This window comes from Crassostrea angulata, chromosome 7 (assembly GCF_025612915.1).
Source record: "Crassostrea angulata isolate pt1a10 chromosome 7, ASM2561291v2, whole genome shotgun sequence".
NCBI lineage: Eukaryota > Metazoa > Mollusca > Bivalvia > Ostreida > Ostreidae > Magallana > Magallana angulata.
The window spans coordinates 47,145,919-47,164,582 of NC_069117.1; the positions used below are offsets into that span (position 1 = coordinate 47,145,919).

General features: G+C 32.0%; 1 protein-coding gene across 1 annotated transcript; it reads left to right on the forward strand.

Moving 5' to 3' along the window:
• The first annotated feature begins 2,136 nt into the window (after positions 1-2,136).
• LOC128192299 (paired mesoderm homeobox protein 2A-like) lies at positions 2,137-16,866 on the forward strand. Its single transcript, XM_052864888.1, has 5 exons — positions 2,137-2,581; positions 5,538-5,579; positions 13,750-13,943; positions 14,144-14,348; positions 14,471-16,866. Exons 1-5 carry the CDS (start codon positions 2,329-2,331, stop codon positions 14,653-14,655), a joined length of 879 nt encoding a protein of 292 aa, XP_052720848.1. The 5' UTR covers positions 2,137-2,328; the 3' UTR covers positions 14,656-16,866.
• Positions 16,867-18,664: the final 1,798 nt, after the last annotated feature.

Consider the following 18,664-nt stretch of genomic DNA (forward strand, 5'->3'; position numbering starts at 1 on the left):
TTTTTTTTTCATTGAAGAAATTGCCTGCTATAATTACCCTTACAGAATAGAAGCGATAAAATAAACTTGATTCCATAACGATACATAAAACGAGGAACTCATTAGACCAAATAAAAGACGGATCACTTTAATTCTCCCGGAACCCCAAACTGAAAAAGGGGGTGCTTCATAAACGGTCGATTAATTTCGGTAAATCAACTGTTCTTTTCAATTCTCTCTCCATAAAAATTTAATTAATCAAATCAGTTTTAAGTGTTATAATTAAGAATCCCTGGGCAACTTTGTTCCCCAGAAGAAGCAAACTTCATATGGGATAAAATTCATAAATCTTTATGGGTAAAATATGATGAGAGACACCTCGGCAATTAAGATATCACGTTACGAAATTTAATCAGGGCCAATTTTCTGGCTGTAAGGACATCGGGATCGAGTGTCAACGCTACAAAGACGCCATGTTTCGCTGGCCCTTGATTAACTTGTTGTACCATTTAGTTGTTCGTATTTATAATGATAATATTGACAAATGGCGAGTAATACCAACCCGGCCTTTGCCTCTACCAGTCTGGTGCCTATTTGTAACTTTCTGGTAGCTTTTCTTTGTCCTGATGCCTCATTCTTTTCATCTATTTAGTTATTGCATTTGTTAACTAACCACGCACGCATTTACCTTAAACCGTTTTCAAGTGATAAAAAAAAAAACAACAGAAAAAAAATCTAATTACATTACCGAGCTATATCACATGATTTAATCTTAAATATTGGTATGAAAAAAAATTGTAAGAAAAGAGAGAGAAGGATAGACATGGAAAAACCCCAGTTTGTATCATCCAAAAACCGTTGTTTGAGAAAACATAAAATCTAATAGTTTACATCATTGGTATTTTTTATTTTGCATATTCTCTATATAAATTCCATCTAATTCACAACATCTACAGTAAATGGTCATATAAGGGTTTAACTGATTACTAAACTTCAGCGGGAGTTCATAACGGTAAGACGAACTCATGAGACAGACGGCTGCGATCTTTGATGTTCATTTCATATTGATTTCATATTCAGAATAATTACAACGAGTGGGTGCACTCCAAGTTTGGAGGACTTTTAAACATTTGGTTTATTATTCTATAATCAGCCCGAGATGACCTTTCCTATTGGAGGGCACTCGAGTGTTACACTGGCCGGATGAGCAAATGAATGCCTTTTTTATATTTTGTAATCGGGAGAAAATGTTTTCCGCTTGAAATTAGACATTTCGCTATTGAAACATAACTTGACCATATGAGGGTATGCTTGACATTGTCAAGGAACAAGGCTTCCTTGGAAAGATTTATGCCAAGGGGTCGCAAGAGAATTTAATTAAATTTTTAGAATTCTCGTCGATCTTGCAGAATTATGATAGATTTCATAAGGGAAATGTTAAAATCAGAAGTGTTTTGTAATCTCTGTTAATTTTTTTTTTAAAATAAATTCTTGAATATCAAATGTAATTCCTCTGTTTCAGATTTTGGATATCATCGAAAAATCATAATTTCCAATTCTGTAAAAGGTGAAACACAAGAAAATAATACAATGAAAAAACAATGCATCAGAATTGATTTTCGTATCCTTATAAATTCAATTAGTTCCATCATTGCGAAGGACATTACATAACAAATATAATATCTATAAATTGAATTAAAAAAATAAAATAAAATGATTTAAAAAATATATACAAAATCTGTAGTATGCTTTTAAAGAAATGTTTTCTTCCAGCTCTGACGGATGAAATTAAAAGGCGCTGTTATGTTGGGCATAATAGATATAGATTCACATTTATGATTGGACATCACCTACATTGGTCACCACTGACTATAGATGACCAGAGGGGGATTCACTCCGTACACCGACAATGGTATCATCTTACACGGTCCCGATATCTATAAATATTTGTGGAAGTAAACCTGCCTTCTGTCTTAGGGAAAACCTTTCTATTCATGAACCGCTTGAATTGAATATAAAATCGATGATCCCGCCTCAAACTCGCCGTTCTCCAATAAACAGGGAGCGCGGAAGCTCATTATTACTCTTCTAAGGAACATTATAATTTAATCATTTCCTCCATAAATAAATGTCCCAGGAGTTTGCAAATTTCTCACTTTGTAAACTTCATCAATACCCATTTATCCTAATCAAAATATAGCTTTCGGGACACCCCAGTAATTCGTTAAAACATAAGTCCCCCGGACTGTGGTCGGCATCTGTCGTCGTTTTCCAAGTTTCAGTAGTCTACTGACCATCCTTTATACCTAATCCTATTCTTTGCCGAACTTTCATTCTGATCTCTTGGTTATGGAGTACTCGTACTTAGGACAGAATTCTTTCGATGCCGGAAATTGTACCTTACCCGGCATGGAGAATCCCCTTGCAGGGTGTAACATCCCCTGTACCTACGGGGACAGCAACCCTTTCGGTCAAATGGCTGCCCAGGGATACCGCTACAACGGGGTGCGGAGTTTCCCGCCAAACCCCAGTATCAGCTCTGCAAGCTGCAGTATGGTGCCTCGCCCTAGAGATCACCCACAGCCGCCTGTTTTCCCAACTGGTAAGTAAAACAAAAATTACGCTTATATTGCAGAGCCGTTCTCCGGCAAAATAAGATTTGGGGGAAGAAAATTGTTTTAGGTGCGTCTAACTATGTTAGTGGCGCGTACTTAACGCTCCTGATTGTAGCTAAATTGGATTACTTAATGTACGGATACACAGTTTACATAATTTTCGCTTAAGCTGAAAAAATCATGTTTATTTACGAGCCAAAATTGATATAAACACAGAATTGTCAGAAAATTTAATAAGAAACGCCGTTCTTTTCAAAAGCGATTTGGAGAATTTGACTTAGTTAAATTTAGTCGCCGCGAGACGGATAATTCGAACCGAGTTGTTCGTGAAATTGGCAAATAAGATTTGGGTCCTCCGAAGAATCGCATTGCCAATTTTGATTCCTTTATTTCATTTTATTGGTAAATTAAATAATCTATCGATTCCAATATACAACAGACATAAAACCTTTGATTTATTGGAAAACTGATATACAATTGAAGAACAACTTAAGGCACACGCCGAACTAACAATATTAGAGGTAAACTGAACCTCTTCATTGAGTTAAGTTGTCATTTCCCTCTACGTTGATGCAATATACAGGGGTATATGTCAAGAAATACATAGCAATGATGTTTATCAGCGAGGAAGCGATGATTTCAGACATAATTCGAGATAGTGATGACTTAAGACCGTAATATGTATTTATTATATGATGATATTTTATTGTTTTGTCGCTGGTTTACTTATCAACGAATTCTAAGGGTAAATGGAAAAAATGTATGTTTTTATATAAACTGCATGAATGATTGCATTTTCAGTTATATTTTATAAAAAGGGAAAAGCCTCAAAATGGGATGCTTCATGTAACAATTATTGTAGGTAATTTTTTTTCAATTTTTAAAATTGTATATTTTCAGTCATTTTAAAACAAAGGAAAAATTATTGGTTTGTGTATATTTATTGTATTTAGTAATTCAGGAATATTTTTATTCAATTACCAAAACTGTATTTTTACGATTAAATATACTTTTAAAAATCGAAAACAAATAACTACATAACAGAATGAAATACACAAAATACTTAAGATGGTAGGTAAAATTTTATTTTAAAGCCATTATTTATTATATTAGTTTTCGATTAATTAATTGATTTTTTTATATTGTTTTATTTTATCTAACATCAAGATAAAAAATAGATAAATTAATTTTAGTTTTATGCTATCATCTTTGTTTTAATTGCCACTGAAAAATGCTGAACTGTAAACAAAATCCTTTTTTTTTTTATATATCACGAGTTCTTAAATAAATTTCATGTTTGATTCTTATAATGTTTTGAGATAAAAAAAAAAAACCCATGAAGTCTAGATTAACAAGGTTGATATTTAAAAAAAATAGAGATAACATTATTATGACTGAAAAACATACATTTTTAAATCAGTTTATAACAAAATAAACTATGTTTTTTTATATAAACACTAATCGGATTGTTGTAACATGTTTTTGTATATCTACTGGCAAAACATTCAAATCCCACGGGTTGTATGTTGTTTTAATAAAATCCCGTTTAATTAGCTATAAGGCTTTCTTCTTCATTTTTTATGTATCAAAATGAACAAATACTTCAACGTAAATGTTAAACTCGGGGTTTTTTTCTTCAGAATTTACGAATCTTATATTTTTAGACAACATAAAGCTGGACATACCCTTATTTCATACTCTTAATCTTATTTTTTTTCTGTACAAAGACATATTTACCAATTTTTACCCCAATTGCTCTAAGATAACAACACAGTACAGTATCACACCCAAGTTATTTTCAGTACATTGTTTAATATTATCTAATAAATTATCTGACCAAATAGCTAGGATGTTTATTTATTTGATTCTAATTACATAACGTGTATTATAGATATGTTCACTTTCATATTTTTATTTACCGACTTTATTTACATAAATATTTGAATTACAAAGTATAATAGAAAAATCCGCGAAACGTCTTATTTACTAGTTTAACATTTTTATAAAATTACGATTTGCTATTAAAACAAAGTAATGGTATTTTCATTCAAAGTAGAATATGTGTGGATAAAGAATACTCATGATTTGAAACAGAAAATTGAATGGAATGTTTTTGCTTGAAACCAAAATGATTACAATGTACAAGCATTTGTTTATCATTGAAAATATTCACAACTGAAAAAAAAAAATTAAAAGTCTATAATGTGTTCAAATTATTTTTTATGAACTTTATGATAAAAATTATGATTTTGATGATAAATAGTAATTTTTTTTTTTATCACGATCACCCTTAATTTACATTTATTTTATATTGATATTTGCATATTTTTACCAACATTTTTTTTCAATTTGCAGATAGATACCAGCAATGAATAACAAATCCATTTACTCGTGCACCTTTAAAATTTATACAAATAAATAACAAAAATATAAACACAAAATATGAAAGGATGCTAAGTAAAACTACTAAGTTGGAAAGACGATCATGGGTATGGTTTACATATACGACCAAGTTTTCCCCCCCAAAATATTAAGCTAGATAATTCTACTATGCGGTATCTAAATTCAATTAAACATCTATGACATTTTTTCATTAATAATACTAAAATAGAAGTCCTGCGTTGTTCTTTAGTCCAAATTATAACCTGACCAAGTCACCGTATATTCTACTTTCTATACAAATATGCCATTTACAAAACCACATTTTTATTTACATAAAACAGAACAATTAGAAGTAAGAACAAATGATATTGCATCTATAAAACTGTAAAATAATTATTTAGCATACCGGTATGTTGTTTATTGTCAATTCGAAAAATGCTGGTTTAATGTTATATTTGAAAAAAAAAGCCGTTTAAACGATTAATTCTCGAAAACTTTTAAACCGTAACATTGTATTTTGATGATCATTATAAATCAAAACGTGAACTTTATTTTTTTTAGGAACCAGTCCATGGTTAGGCCAATCCGAAAGCTTTACCAAGGGTAAGTGTGCAAAAACAGTTTTTTAGTATTCCTTTTGGAAAACGATGGAATGATTTTGTTGGCACTTCAAAGAAGTAGGTCGTTTCATCACATACATTTTCTCTGTGGAGCTGAGTTCTCCATTCATCTATTATGGATACCATGACGGAAAATAAAGGCATTTTAATGGAGTCTGCAATTTCAAACCTGTATTCCATACAGTATGCAATAATGTTTTATGAAACAGAGGAGGAACAAGGCATTAAAGTTGACTTGTAACTCTCTTGAGTAGCCCCATGTGTAACTTCATTTTAGGAGTCTTTAATTATTCATGATATGGCGGTAATTATATAGTTGGGAACCGAAATGATGCCTTGGTAAGGTGCGATCGTAATATTACTGGTTCTCGGTCCCCACACACCAGAAGATCGGCTTGTGTGCACTATCCTCTACCCACCATTTGCGCGTAGAATTTGAACCAGGTCGTTGAAATTAGAGTCTTCAGGAAATATTGTTTCTCAGTACTAGATGGATCTCTCTCTCTCTCTCTCTCTCTCTCTCTCTCTCTCTCTCTCTCTCCGAAATCAAAGAAACATTGCTGTTGATTTGAACATCCCACGCATGTGCATCTTTCATAGGAGGCTAGATGTTCAACAAATTAGCTATCAGATATACCTTAATTTTCAAAAAACGATTTGCTTAGCTATAAATACTTATTTATTACAGAGCAATTCGACTAATTTGAACGGTTTCCTATATTTTATACGAAGACATTTTTTATATAGTCTATCTAAAACCACCACGCCCAGCTTTGCAATGCTAGATTTTCTAATTTCAGACACGCTACATTATTTTTATTTTTATTTGACTGCATGTGAATCAGAAATTTTTAACAAAGACTTTTTTGCCTTCATCACTATTATCAAATTCAAAGGGACTGGGTCGTACATAATATTTTCACATTTTTCAGTACTAAACAATATAAGAATGAATATATCTGTAAAAAAAACAATTTATATTTGTTATCTATTTTGAAATTATTCTCAGACTTTATGTTTGCAGACAATGAGGCTAATCTCTCTTTGCATCAATGAATAAAAAATTGAATATATTTTTTAAAAAGGCTCCTATCTTTGTTTTGTGCTTTTGTTTATTCCTCTCGGTTAGAAACTACATTATTTGATCATATCGTGATTAAACTAAATCAATGCGTTTGATTTTCCTTTAGAAAAAAGTGTACTTCTTTAATGAACATTATCTTAATACAAGACAAATTGTATATACGTTATATAGCTCGCCACACGAAAAATATTTCTAACAATTATCATAAAAATATTTCAATTCACTGTTACATTTTGTAGAGAGGGAAAAATTACTGAAATGAGCTTAATTGAAAATTTGATATACCTCACTAGTCTTAATGAAATTATTAATGTTCAAAACAGTTATGCTCTCTCTCTCTCTCTCTCTCTCTCTCTCTCTCTCTCTCTCTCTCTCTCTCTCTCTCTCTCTCTCTCTCTCTGTTGCTGTTATTTTCCCCGCATATGCATGTTACATGAAACTGTTACAAACAAAGTTAACTAAATAGAGATCAAACTGACATTAAAGACTTTCAACAGCAAAACCGTTGGTCATAAAGTAAAATTGAATTCTAATGTCGCGCCCTAAGTCAGTAATTGCAAATTAATTAACACAGTGTTTGTAATTGTGATGAAAAGACGGCATTGGTTGATGTCTGTTAATTTCATCTGCGGAAATATAATCAGATAAGCTTTGAAAACGGTTCTGTCTCGGAATTTATGCATTAAAATGATAACGGAATGACTGATGCTCATACAATAATCAAAACATGGCTCAAGATTGCTCATTCAGAACGCAGTTTTTTTTATATTAATGTTTGGATATGATTTGATTAAACAAAGCCCTCGCGATTTCCCTCTCTTATTGGTTAAATTGTAATCGGTTAGTTAAATTACACGCGTACTTGAATTATCAATTTAATATCAATCAAACAGAGTAATTATAGGAAATGCTGGTTCTTTTTCAGTCGATCAGATACCAATTATTTTCCGGAAACACGAAACCCAAACAGAAAATGGTTTCGACTTTTATTGAACATCAATCACTAAAAAAAAATGGCGAGTAATTCTTCTAATGTACCGCTGAGATTTGAATTCTTAATTAATAAATCCTGATAGTCGCCCCTTACTTTGGCTTAAAGTTAACACAGTTTAATCAAGGCAATGCCTTCCGTCAAAAGTGAATTCAAACACTTGGTACGTGTGACCATATTGTCTCCGCAGACGGGTTATATTGAAATATCCATTACCAATCGGAAAACGGCCATTTTCTGGTTATTAATATCGCTTCTGTCGGTCTTTTAGCTGCAGAAACTTTTCACGCGTGGTTGAATCTAGTCACGTGCGAGGTTGTCAGGAATATAAAAAAGCAAGAGTAGATTAAAGACACCAGCTACCTAATGAGGTTATAATATTTCTTTACAAAAACATTTGAACGCGCACGATCTGTTCGCCAGAAGCATTGAATGAGATGTATTTGAAAGACATCATACAGTACAGGTTTTTTTTCTTGATAAGCAAACTGAATACTTTATAACATGAGAATAAAACCTATCTGAAAATGAAAAAAAAAACGACACTGTTAACTAGACCGTTCGATAGTTTATTCGTATCCCTATACAGCATCAACTTGTACATATGCACGTAAGTTCTGAAGCTGCATCATCCTTAACTGGAATCAGCTGTAGCGGTGGCGCTTTTTGTACGGTTGATGGTTTTTTAATGAGATTTTCTTCGAGTTAAGCACATAGAGTCTAATTTCCATCGAGTTACTTCCAAATTTCCAAGTTTCCGTGTCAGTTAGTGAATTATCTAATTAAGGAAACAAACCATTCTTGTTGTTATCAATATCAATAGTGTTATTTTACCAAAACCAAATTTTCTTACAATTTTTTAACAATTCTTTTTTCTTCAAAAATCTTAAATGCTGTAATACATATGCTATCATAATAATGAAAATCCTTTAACATTTTTATTGTAATTTATTCCTTACGAAATTTAATAATGCAAACATTTTTTTAGCATGTAAAAATGTTTGAAATATATGTTTCTTGTACCCGAGATTTGTTCTACTACCTTTGAAATTTTATTTTTTACTTTTTATATCACTCTTTTCAAATGATCTATTTTTGCAATTGATTTACACATTCTAGCGTTTTACAATAATTTTGTTTTATAAATATGAATATTTGTTATCCTAAAAAAATTAAATCATTGAATAAATATAAAATAATCATTATTGAAAAATAATATACCAGCATATTGACAGTAAAAAAATTCCAAATGATTGAATCATTTTTTTATTTAAAGTATTTTTGTTGTCTTTGTAATCTCCTGCTTTAAATGTTGTAAATACCATTATAAGTTTAAAATATATAAAAGAAATTGCATATTTGTTTGGATATGTGAATAAGGAAGAATTGATACTCAGATGAAAACCAAAACATACTATATACTTTAAATACTCTTTGATAGGGAATTATCTTATTAATTTCTTCTGGAATTCAACCTTTAAACCACCATAATTAAAGAATGAATTCGTTTTATCTTTTACCTTGAAAGAAATGGTACATGTTATATGTTTACAAATATTGGCAAAATATGTTTAATTAAATTTTTTCTCTCTTTTATCTAGCTATTTATTGTCAAAATTACTGCTGAATGGTTTTACAACAAATCATTCATGACAACATTACATACTTAGTAATATTATGTATCTTCATCTTTTTTTTATGTTGTTGTCAAAGATGAAAAATTCACATTGAATACTTTGGGGGGCATATATTATATTTATAATCATTACACAATTCTCACAATTATGATTAAATTTTGTTTGGATGCTTTGGGTTTAAATTTTGATTTAACAATTTAACATATTTTTGACTTAACAATCTTAGTGTTTTCGACTGTGTCACAGTATAACGTATCAATATTATAATAAAATATTTTGGACGATTTTACAGTTAAACCAGATGATTTTCCCATTAAAAAAGTTAGAGTAACATATTCTGAAATAGAAGAAACTGTATTCATAATCGTTTTAACCACTAAGGCCGCGTATAACATGATAAAGTTCCCTGAACATAAGAGGTAGTCTCCATCGTTCTGAGCGTCTACGGACCGGGAAATGTTCGTTTTATAGACCGTTCTCTGGAAGCCCGGTGCCTGAAAGTTTCCAGATGTCCCAGAGCTTGTCGGGTCGTCAGAAATCAGTCGCCCAGCAAGATACATTAGTTTTCTCTTTTTCCTGACATTGTCAAGAAATATTGCATTTTGGCCGGATATAATTGTATTGTCTCGGAAGATAATTCGCCCTGATTTTACAAATGATCTCATACAAAGTGATTATAGATCTAGAGTTAGACTAATCATATGTTATATGCGAAAATTGAGATAAATAACTCCATCGTTTTATTGGGGGGACATGGCCAGGATTGAACATAAATTGGGAGGTGGAAGCGTTACAGACAGTGACCTGGGTTTTTATTACATCCCCATCTATCCATAAACAATGCACACGTTTAATCCGTGGTCAATGTAAAATTAAATGTCACTGTCTTTCATATTTTGATGACACTTAAGGTTTAGCAATGACTGTCACTCAAAGTTTTTTTTCTGATTGTATTGGCAAATGATATCGAAACGCCTACAAGTCAATGTTCAATAAAGCATTTTATTTTCTCTTAACGCGTTATCTTTTCTTAATATTATTTCTAGCTTTACTAAATTTTTAACTATGATCATTTTGAGGATCACCCTATGAAATCAATATTAAAGTTACAAACTGGATTACGAAAATAATGATGGCATCAGATTTCATTTGTGTTTTCATCTCAAACTAAATCGTAATTTTTTTTATTAAATTAAAAATCTATTTTATTTACAGTAAGCTTTATTCGGGTAATACATTCGAGTAAAAATGCTATGATTATGTTGATTGAAATATTAGGAAAAAAATATTTCAACCAAACTAAAAATATAACAAGAATCAAAAGATCCAGAATTGTGAAATACTAAAATATCCAGTATCTTCTCCATTATATGTGGGAACATGATAGCTCATTTTTGCCATTTCAAGCAAATATTTCAAACTAAATGATTTTGCATATCATGATTTATTGATTTATTATTTCATAAAGGCGACATTACTTCGCTTTAGCTTGACGCAACTATATACAGCATGTTAATTTATACATGATGTAATAATTTCTTTTAGAAACAAGTGAAACAATACATGTTCTATAATAATCTTTTTTGAAAAATTCATCAACAATTATATAGAACAGAAAGAGGTTATAAAAAATATAAAAGAAAAAGGAAGAAAGAACCGTATAGAATTATCTTGACTTCCATGATGAAGTCGAGCAGTGTATTCTTGTGGACAGGGTGATAAAAGCCAGGGATAAATAAACCCCGTCATCTTGACAAATAAGATGGCGGTCAAAATTGAATATTCATCGATTTCAGATGAGAATTTTGTACCCGCTCTCATCACTTCAGTATAAATACAGAAAATTAAGATCTTAGAAGACTATTGTGACAAACAGGAGTCGGAATACGGACAGTTTCATTAGAACCTTTTCGCACAAACAACCAAATTTCATTAGTGTAACCACCATTGATTTGCCTCTGATGAATGACATGTCTATTCGCACCCCTCCTAATCTTTGTTCTTTTATTTAATAAATGTTTTTCAAAAAACGCATTGGAACTGAAATTTTTACAGACTCATCTTCTTTGGGCGAACTTTTCTTCTGCACTGTGCGTGCGAAGATTCTCTGATTGTAAAATAACATGCCTAAGTTAGGCTCGATTTCGGACTCAATTGAATTAAACGAATATAAAACTGATATCAAAATACGAATGCTGCAGACTTTTATCGTGGCGCTTCCCAAACGAACAGCCATTGTGCCGCGGGAAAGACCGGGGAATATCTTAATTCTCCATAATAAAACGGGACCTCGTAATTAAAGCTGTGAGTTTAATATACATAGCCCTGGAATGATTTCCGATCGGAGAATGCGCAGTAATAGGGTTATGGCACCCAAGGGGAACCCGACCAAATGACAAAAAGTCAGCAGACGGGCCAAATTTACGTAATGTTCCAAGAACATTAGCTGAAGGTTCCCGTTCATTGGTCCACTTTCTTCTGGCAGCGTTTAGTTGTAGTGACAATTTACATTTCTCCCCCGAACCAGCATCCACCTTATATTTAGACTGTAGACGAAAAATAAAGATGCTTTTATAAAATGAATTTTTTTATCGTTTATATACATTTTGCCTGATATTGAAGTACCCAGCTTCTCATTTTTTAATTTTATCATTAATTTAATTTGGTGTTTTTTTATTTTTTAAAAAATTATCACTATGTTGTTGTTTTTTAAATTTAGTTTTCTTTTCATAAAGTATTTGTGATTGTACTTGAAATTTTAATATTTAAAAAATGTTAGAGACAATGGAAAAGTGCACATTTATTCGATTTTCATATTTGTTCAATGATATCGTTGCGTGCCTCTTTCTTGTATACATGTACATCTGTGTCTGGCATCAATTGTCTTCAAATCTAAAAAGCGATATGTGCTTTGTATGGGGGCCATAATTCTCTGAACTGTCGTTTCTGTTTCTAGATCTTACATATTTATATGCAGGATTTTTGACTACATTTTTATACAATTGTTTAAATTACTTTCCGTTTTTGTACGAAATTGGAAATTTCGCGTCTCTGATTTAACGTAAGCAAGATGACAGAGTTGGGATATGTTTCCCCAAGTGGAATATGAATTAATGTTGCCTATTTAGCTCTTTAGAAATTCTACCCTGGAGAATTCCATAAATTCTCCCCCTTTGAAAGTAACGTTCCGATTTGACAAAAACCACGTGTGTTTATTGGAAAGTGTAATTTTCCTTAGGTCGACCCCTCATTCTATTTCGTTAATTTGTTCTTGGCAAATAAAGAGTAACAGACCCCGTAATGGAAATTATTAGATCAAACTACCGATAAATGAGCCATCGCTGATCGTTCCCCTTCTTTATACGAGAGAGGAGGGATTTAGTTGTTGGGCTTGCTGCGTCCTCACAGAATGCCGTTTGGCAGTCACTTGTCTATTTATTGTTGTGATTTTGTGATTTTTTTTTGTTTCTCCTTTCGAAACATCAATACTGCCTACATTTGAATTTGCAACACGACCATTTTAATGGAAGAAATGTCCACAGAGCGAGCGTCAAGTTACTAAAACGTCTGGAATGAACTGTGTTTGATAAATGTATAGAGTCCCCTAAGCGACAAAAAAAGAAGGCGCAAAACCGTTTTATCGCCACTGGTAGCCGTGCATCATGCTACACTTTTCTATCTTTTATTTCAAAGTGAGCACTTTGAAATCCACAGCGATGTGAGAAACTTCTACTTTGAAAACGTTATGTTTTAGAGGAAATATTCACACTGGGATATGCGAATGGTGTTTTCAGAAGCGGCGGAAGCGAAGAGGGATTTCGTTGCCTTCCAAACGCCGATGCCTGCAAGATTCCTAGACTTAATAGCAAACACTACAATAAAAACAGCAGACATTTTAGTTTTTAAAAAACCTCTTTTATAATATTAAAGCAAATTCACCAATTCAATTATGTAATATTCGTCGGAAAAAATTGTAGTGATGCAATGAATTACCTCACATATAGTATTTTTATATGCGGATATTAAAAACTACTATACATATACTTCAAAATACTGTAAAATATTGATACACGTTCTCTGACAGCAATACAAATATTACTTGGAGAAAAAGTTAGTATTTTTAAAAAACCCTTTGGGGTGAATCTAATTTTTAACATTTTTTTAAAATTTCATAGTTGTCAACAATCTTTAAATAATTGAAAACAAATGTATGTTTTACCTTGAGCAAAGTTATCACCGTTCCAAATATTTCATTCCACGTGTTATTTTAAAGAACCCATTTATATTTGTTTCTGTTGTATCTTAGTCGCAGTTGTCGTTCTTGTAATGCCGTGTTTAAATTTTTAAAACGACAATTGCATTCAGAAATATTTTACTTTCCTTAAATAACAACATCTTATGAAGATATATTTTCAAAAATTGATTTATTTTATGATTTTAGGACTCTCCTATAAGATGTACCAGCATGATGCCGGAATAAGCCCAGAAAAACGCAAACAGCGGCGTATACGGACAACGTTCACTAGCGCACAACTGAAGGAACTGGAGAAGGCGTTCGCGGAGACCCACTACCCCGACATTTACACCAGGGAGGAGATAGCCATGAAAACAGACCTCACCGAAGCTAGAGTTCAGGTATAACCATTAACCTGTAATTGCGACCATATGCATTTTAAGAATAAATCATTTGAAAAACAAACTTTCTAAAAAGCTAGCGAAAAAATTACCTACATTCAATTTAATAATTCTTATGAAAAGTTATTTATATTTTTATTCTGGAGACCTTGTTTATCTTTATCAAATCTCATATTGAATTGATTCAATTTCATTTTAAGGTATGGTTTCAAAATCGTCGAGCAAAATTTAGAAAAATGGAACGAGCGAAGCAGCAGCAACAGAGTCAGTCCAGTTCATCGGTAAAACAAGAACCCAGCAATAACAGTGGAGGCAATAACAGTAACAACAACAATTCAAGCAGCTCCAACAACAATAACAACAACACCTGTAAAGACAAGATCATAAAATCAGAGGAAGGTCAAGGTCAGTTAAACCGAAAGTAACTTTCGATTTAATGGAAAAAGAAATGCCTTAAGAAATTAAATTGCTAACTAACTTCGTCAAAAAAGTGAGATAAATCAAATCATTGGTTTTTTTTTCAACAGCAAAATCTCAACCTGATGCAACAAAATGGAATTCCAGTGTATCGAGCGGTAAAGTTACGCCATCTCTCTCCAACCCTTCGTCACTTCCGGGGCCCTATTCCAGTGTGCTGAATTCCCATGGACACGAATTCCACCATACCTCTTCACTGGATAAAAACGTATCTTTGGCAGGAGGAATCTTTTAATTTTTTGCCATTTTCAATGTTTGATAGTAAAATCATGTGTGACATAGGAGATGCAGCGTGACAAACTTGAGGTATTTTGGGCTGGATTTATTTATATATACAACAACGTCTTCCCTTCGTCACCTCAAGCTGGTTTTCCGAATGTATCTCGTCCTCAAATAATCTCTCCAGACCGATTGTTCAGCATGACTGGGATTTGAATGTGTACGTTTCAGCATAGACATGTTATATGTAACAGTATTAGATTTTTTGAATTTTTTCTTTTTCTTTTTATTATATTTTTAATACTCCGTACTACAGTATTATTACAGTATTACATTGAATTTTGTGATGTGAAAGAATCTTGTGACTTTGCAGTAAAAATTAAATATTAAGGTTCCGTTTAATGTGTTTATATACATATTAATTCGATGATGTGAATTGCATTAGTGGTGGTTGCATTTGAAACAATTGTTAAGGATTCAATCTTTAACCAGTTCAAACCTCGCTCTTTTCAATATCACAATTTTGAAATAACATTTCTAAGAAATCATTTGTGCTCACGTTTCTATCACGTTGTTATCTGTCAAATCAAATGACTTGATTTCATTATATCAGTTATGTTTATTGAAATATCCTAATGTATAAAAGAAATTCGAAATCATAACTTTCATTCCTCTTTTATTTGATAATTTTACGCAATGATTTGCAAATTTGAAGTACGCAACGAGACTCTTTCTTCTTAAGCTGTAAAACTGCTTGACAATAGTTTTATTGATCAGTATTTCTTTTCACATGAACAATTTCTTTCTTAAGAGTTGTATGAAATTGAAGCTAAACTCATAAAACATGATAAAATATGTAAATGTACGTTTAATAACTTGCATCACGATTTTTATGAAACAGTCTTTTTTGCTGTACTATTTCTTTTGATCTTTTTAAAATTATATATATTTAGATAGGAATAATAGCTTTCGAATACATCTAATACATGTACGCAGTTCTAGCACTAAAGAAATACAATTGTATGGGGCTCTCGCATCCATAATAGCCAGGTTGTAGCGGAAATGACCAATTTGCTCTACAGTGTCTCAAAAACAGTTTTCGTCAAATGATTCAGATAAAATACGCATCAGTATTTCACGTCGATATATTTTTTTTGGAAATCACGCTTGTCCTATAAGAGTTTAATCCCTTTGTACCATAAATGTCAATTTTATTTAAAGCAAAATGAGCTGTATTTTTTAGAATTTTATTTTGCTTCAAAAACCTGCTAGTAATGTATGCTAAGTCTGCATGTAACTTAAACTTTTATGATAAATAAGATTTGAAAAAATTATTAGTTTTTGATAGTAGAAATATTTCTCTTCTAAGGAATCTATAGCAGATCAGATTTTGTACAGGACGACAATAATTCATTTTTGCTTCAATTAAGGCTTCTTTACGGCTTTTATCACAAAATAAGGCTAACAGAAATTTAAAAACCATGATATTTTTGTCATTTTAGTAGAAAATAACATTTTCGTACAAAAAAAAATTCACCATGAAAATTGCAGCTCATATTGCTTTAATTCATTTTTCTATTTTACTGGAGAAAGTGAAATATTCTATCTCATTTTATTGTAGAAGTCATGTAATAAAGTTTTTTTTTCATCTTTCACCCTAAGAAGCCAAGATACGAGATATTTTCTTCGTCTGATTTTTCCTTTATATCTCAATATGTACAGGGGGGCTCGGTGATGAATGCAAGGTGAAGCTCCTATTATTAGATGGTGTGATTAAGAGATATCAAAGGACAAATATTGAACATTTAAATAGTTTCATAAGAATGCTCAAAGGGTTATAAAGAAATTATAACATTTTAGTAGGAGATATCATCTGATAAAAAAATCTCACCCTCCACTGGTCCCGCAATATAGCTGGAAACACATAATTCTTTTTTTACCTCAATTTTTCTGTTTATTTTTTTACATTTTCATCTTTTACCTTTGATGTATAAGATAAAGAATGCAAATAAACAATCAAATGGAAAACTTTTGCTATCATTTCATCATAAAAGACACATTTCATCAATGTGTGAAAAAAAATATTAAGTGTATATTAAACTTTACAATTGAAATTACAAGTTCAAAAGTTATAAATTTAACTAAGTCAATAAAAATTTGCTTTGATCTGAATCATCTTAACTCTAGTATTCTTTTACAAAGGTTTGCTTTTAAAGGTATCATCAGTGAGTATGGTGAAGATTTACATGTATATAGGGGAAAAACCATTTTACCACCTCTATCTGCAGTTCTTTTTGTTTTGAAACTGTAGTCATGATGTCATCTTTCAATTGTCAGTTCTTGGACTCTTGGCGAGTGAGATGTAGTCAAAAGAAATAATTCAAAAAGTGAAAATAATTTCGAAAAGTACAGTTATGACACTTTTGAAATTTAATGTTCAATTTTAGGCATAAATAAAGTTCATTATAATTATACTCGTTAACGTACACGCACTTTGACAAGTCGTCTATGGACATTTCTTCCAGGTGTAATTTGTATGATAAAAGTATGTTTCTGATTTAAAGACGATTGTCAATGAGTACACAATTAAGATTTATATCCCAAAAATGATATCTGTTTATAATACAAAATTTCTCTCTAAGCAAAAATTACAAAATCCTTGGTATTTATTGCGAAAAGATGAAAAAAGAAATACATCTATCAGTACATACGTGTATAGAATTTTGAACATTGAAAGATAAACCCAGAGAATTATCACTTTTACTTTTGATGGTTATCAGAGGTAATTTTCGCGATTAAGAGGCAATCATTTGTAAAATTCAAGTCCCATTGAGGTAAATGATGAAATTGGGCGATTACAGATGACTGTTGCCACTGTTCAATCAGATAAGCCTCGAGATGTGTGTATGGGCGCACTATACTTAAATCTCACTTCAAAGCCGTCCTAAATCTGCTATTCATCGAGAGGCATTTCCACTGACAAGTTAATTATTACCTCAGATCCTTTCCCGCGTGAGTTTAGGGGGGTAATTTTGACAAATATGGATGAAATATTGCGTAAAGACATGAGAAATGAAATCGGTGATCCTCCCCAAAAGGGTCAAACGGCAAAACCACTGGGCCACTTCCAAACCTATACTTACTATTTTATATGGCAGTGCCTAATAATGGGTTAAACAAACTTCTTCTTGTGGCAAAGCGGATGTATATCACCTACACTGTTAGTGTGCGGGGATGATGCCCTTGCTGCTGTTGACCCGAAGTGGAGGATCATTATACGCAGTGTGAACACCCATACACTGTTACTTTTTCTGATCGCTTTTGAAAAACGAAACATAAACCTTTTTTTCTTCGTCGTGTTTCGAAAAAATGGCCCCGCTCTGTGCCACATCATTTCAGAGTTAGGATCTTTCAATGACTTTTGTTGTTGATCGATACTGAAAAACAGACTTGTTATCATCAATTTAAAAAGAAAAATGTGTCAAGATAAGTAGCCTATTTTGCTCACATAAACTAACCAGGCACTTTTATGGACAGCAACTTCAATCACCCGGTTCCTAGAGGACACGAGATGCAGGCTTTGGTCGTCAGGTGGCGCTGCGTGAACCCCGTCTGATGATCACAGTTTAATCATGATGTCGTAGTTGTAATTAACTTAATATCGATCCCGATTTTTATAATTGGTAAAATGATTTCCCCGAAGATTCCGGGATGTCATACCACTTCATCTCGGTAGACACAGAAGCATTATCGCTCCTTTCATAAATGATTGGAACTATTTTTATTTTTCTATCCATTCTTCATAGCCGAAAATTAAAACTTCTCTTGGAAACAATCTTGATAATTCAATTACGTTGGCGAATTGAAATTAATTGGCCACAAATAAAGTCTAGCGGGAATAACTCTAGGATGAAGAATAACGAACAAGATATCAACCAGAAGTTACTGTACCTATCCTTATGAAATTCACAAATAAATCTCCACATTTTGTATTATCTTTTTTTCCTTCTGAAAAGAGATGAATG

Excerpts from the sequence above, each read along its gene's own strand:
- LOC128192299 (XM_052864888.1), top strand. The coding sequence starts at position 2,329 with ATGGAGTACTCGTACTTAGGACAGAATTCTTTCGATGCCGGAAATTGT. Across the intron at positions 5,580-13,749 it reads ATCCGAAAGCTTTACCAAGG|GACTCTCCTATAAGATGTAC; the intron begins GTAAGTGTGCAA and ends TTATGATTTTAG. Across the intron at positions 13,944-14,143 it reads TCACCGAAGCTAGAGTTCAG|GTATGGTTTCAAAATCGTCG; the intron begins GTATAACCATTA and ends TTTCATTTTAAG.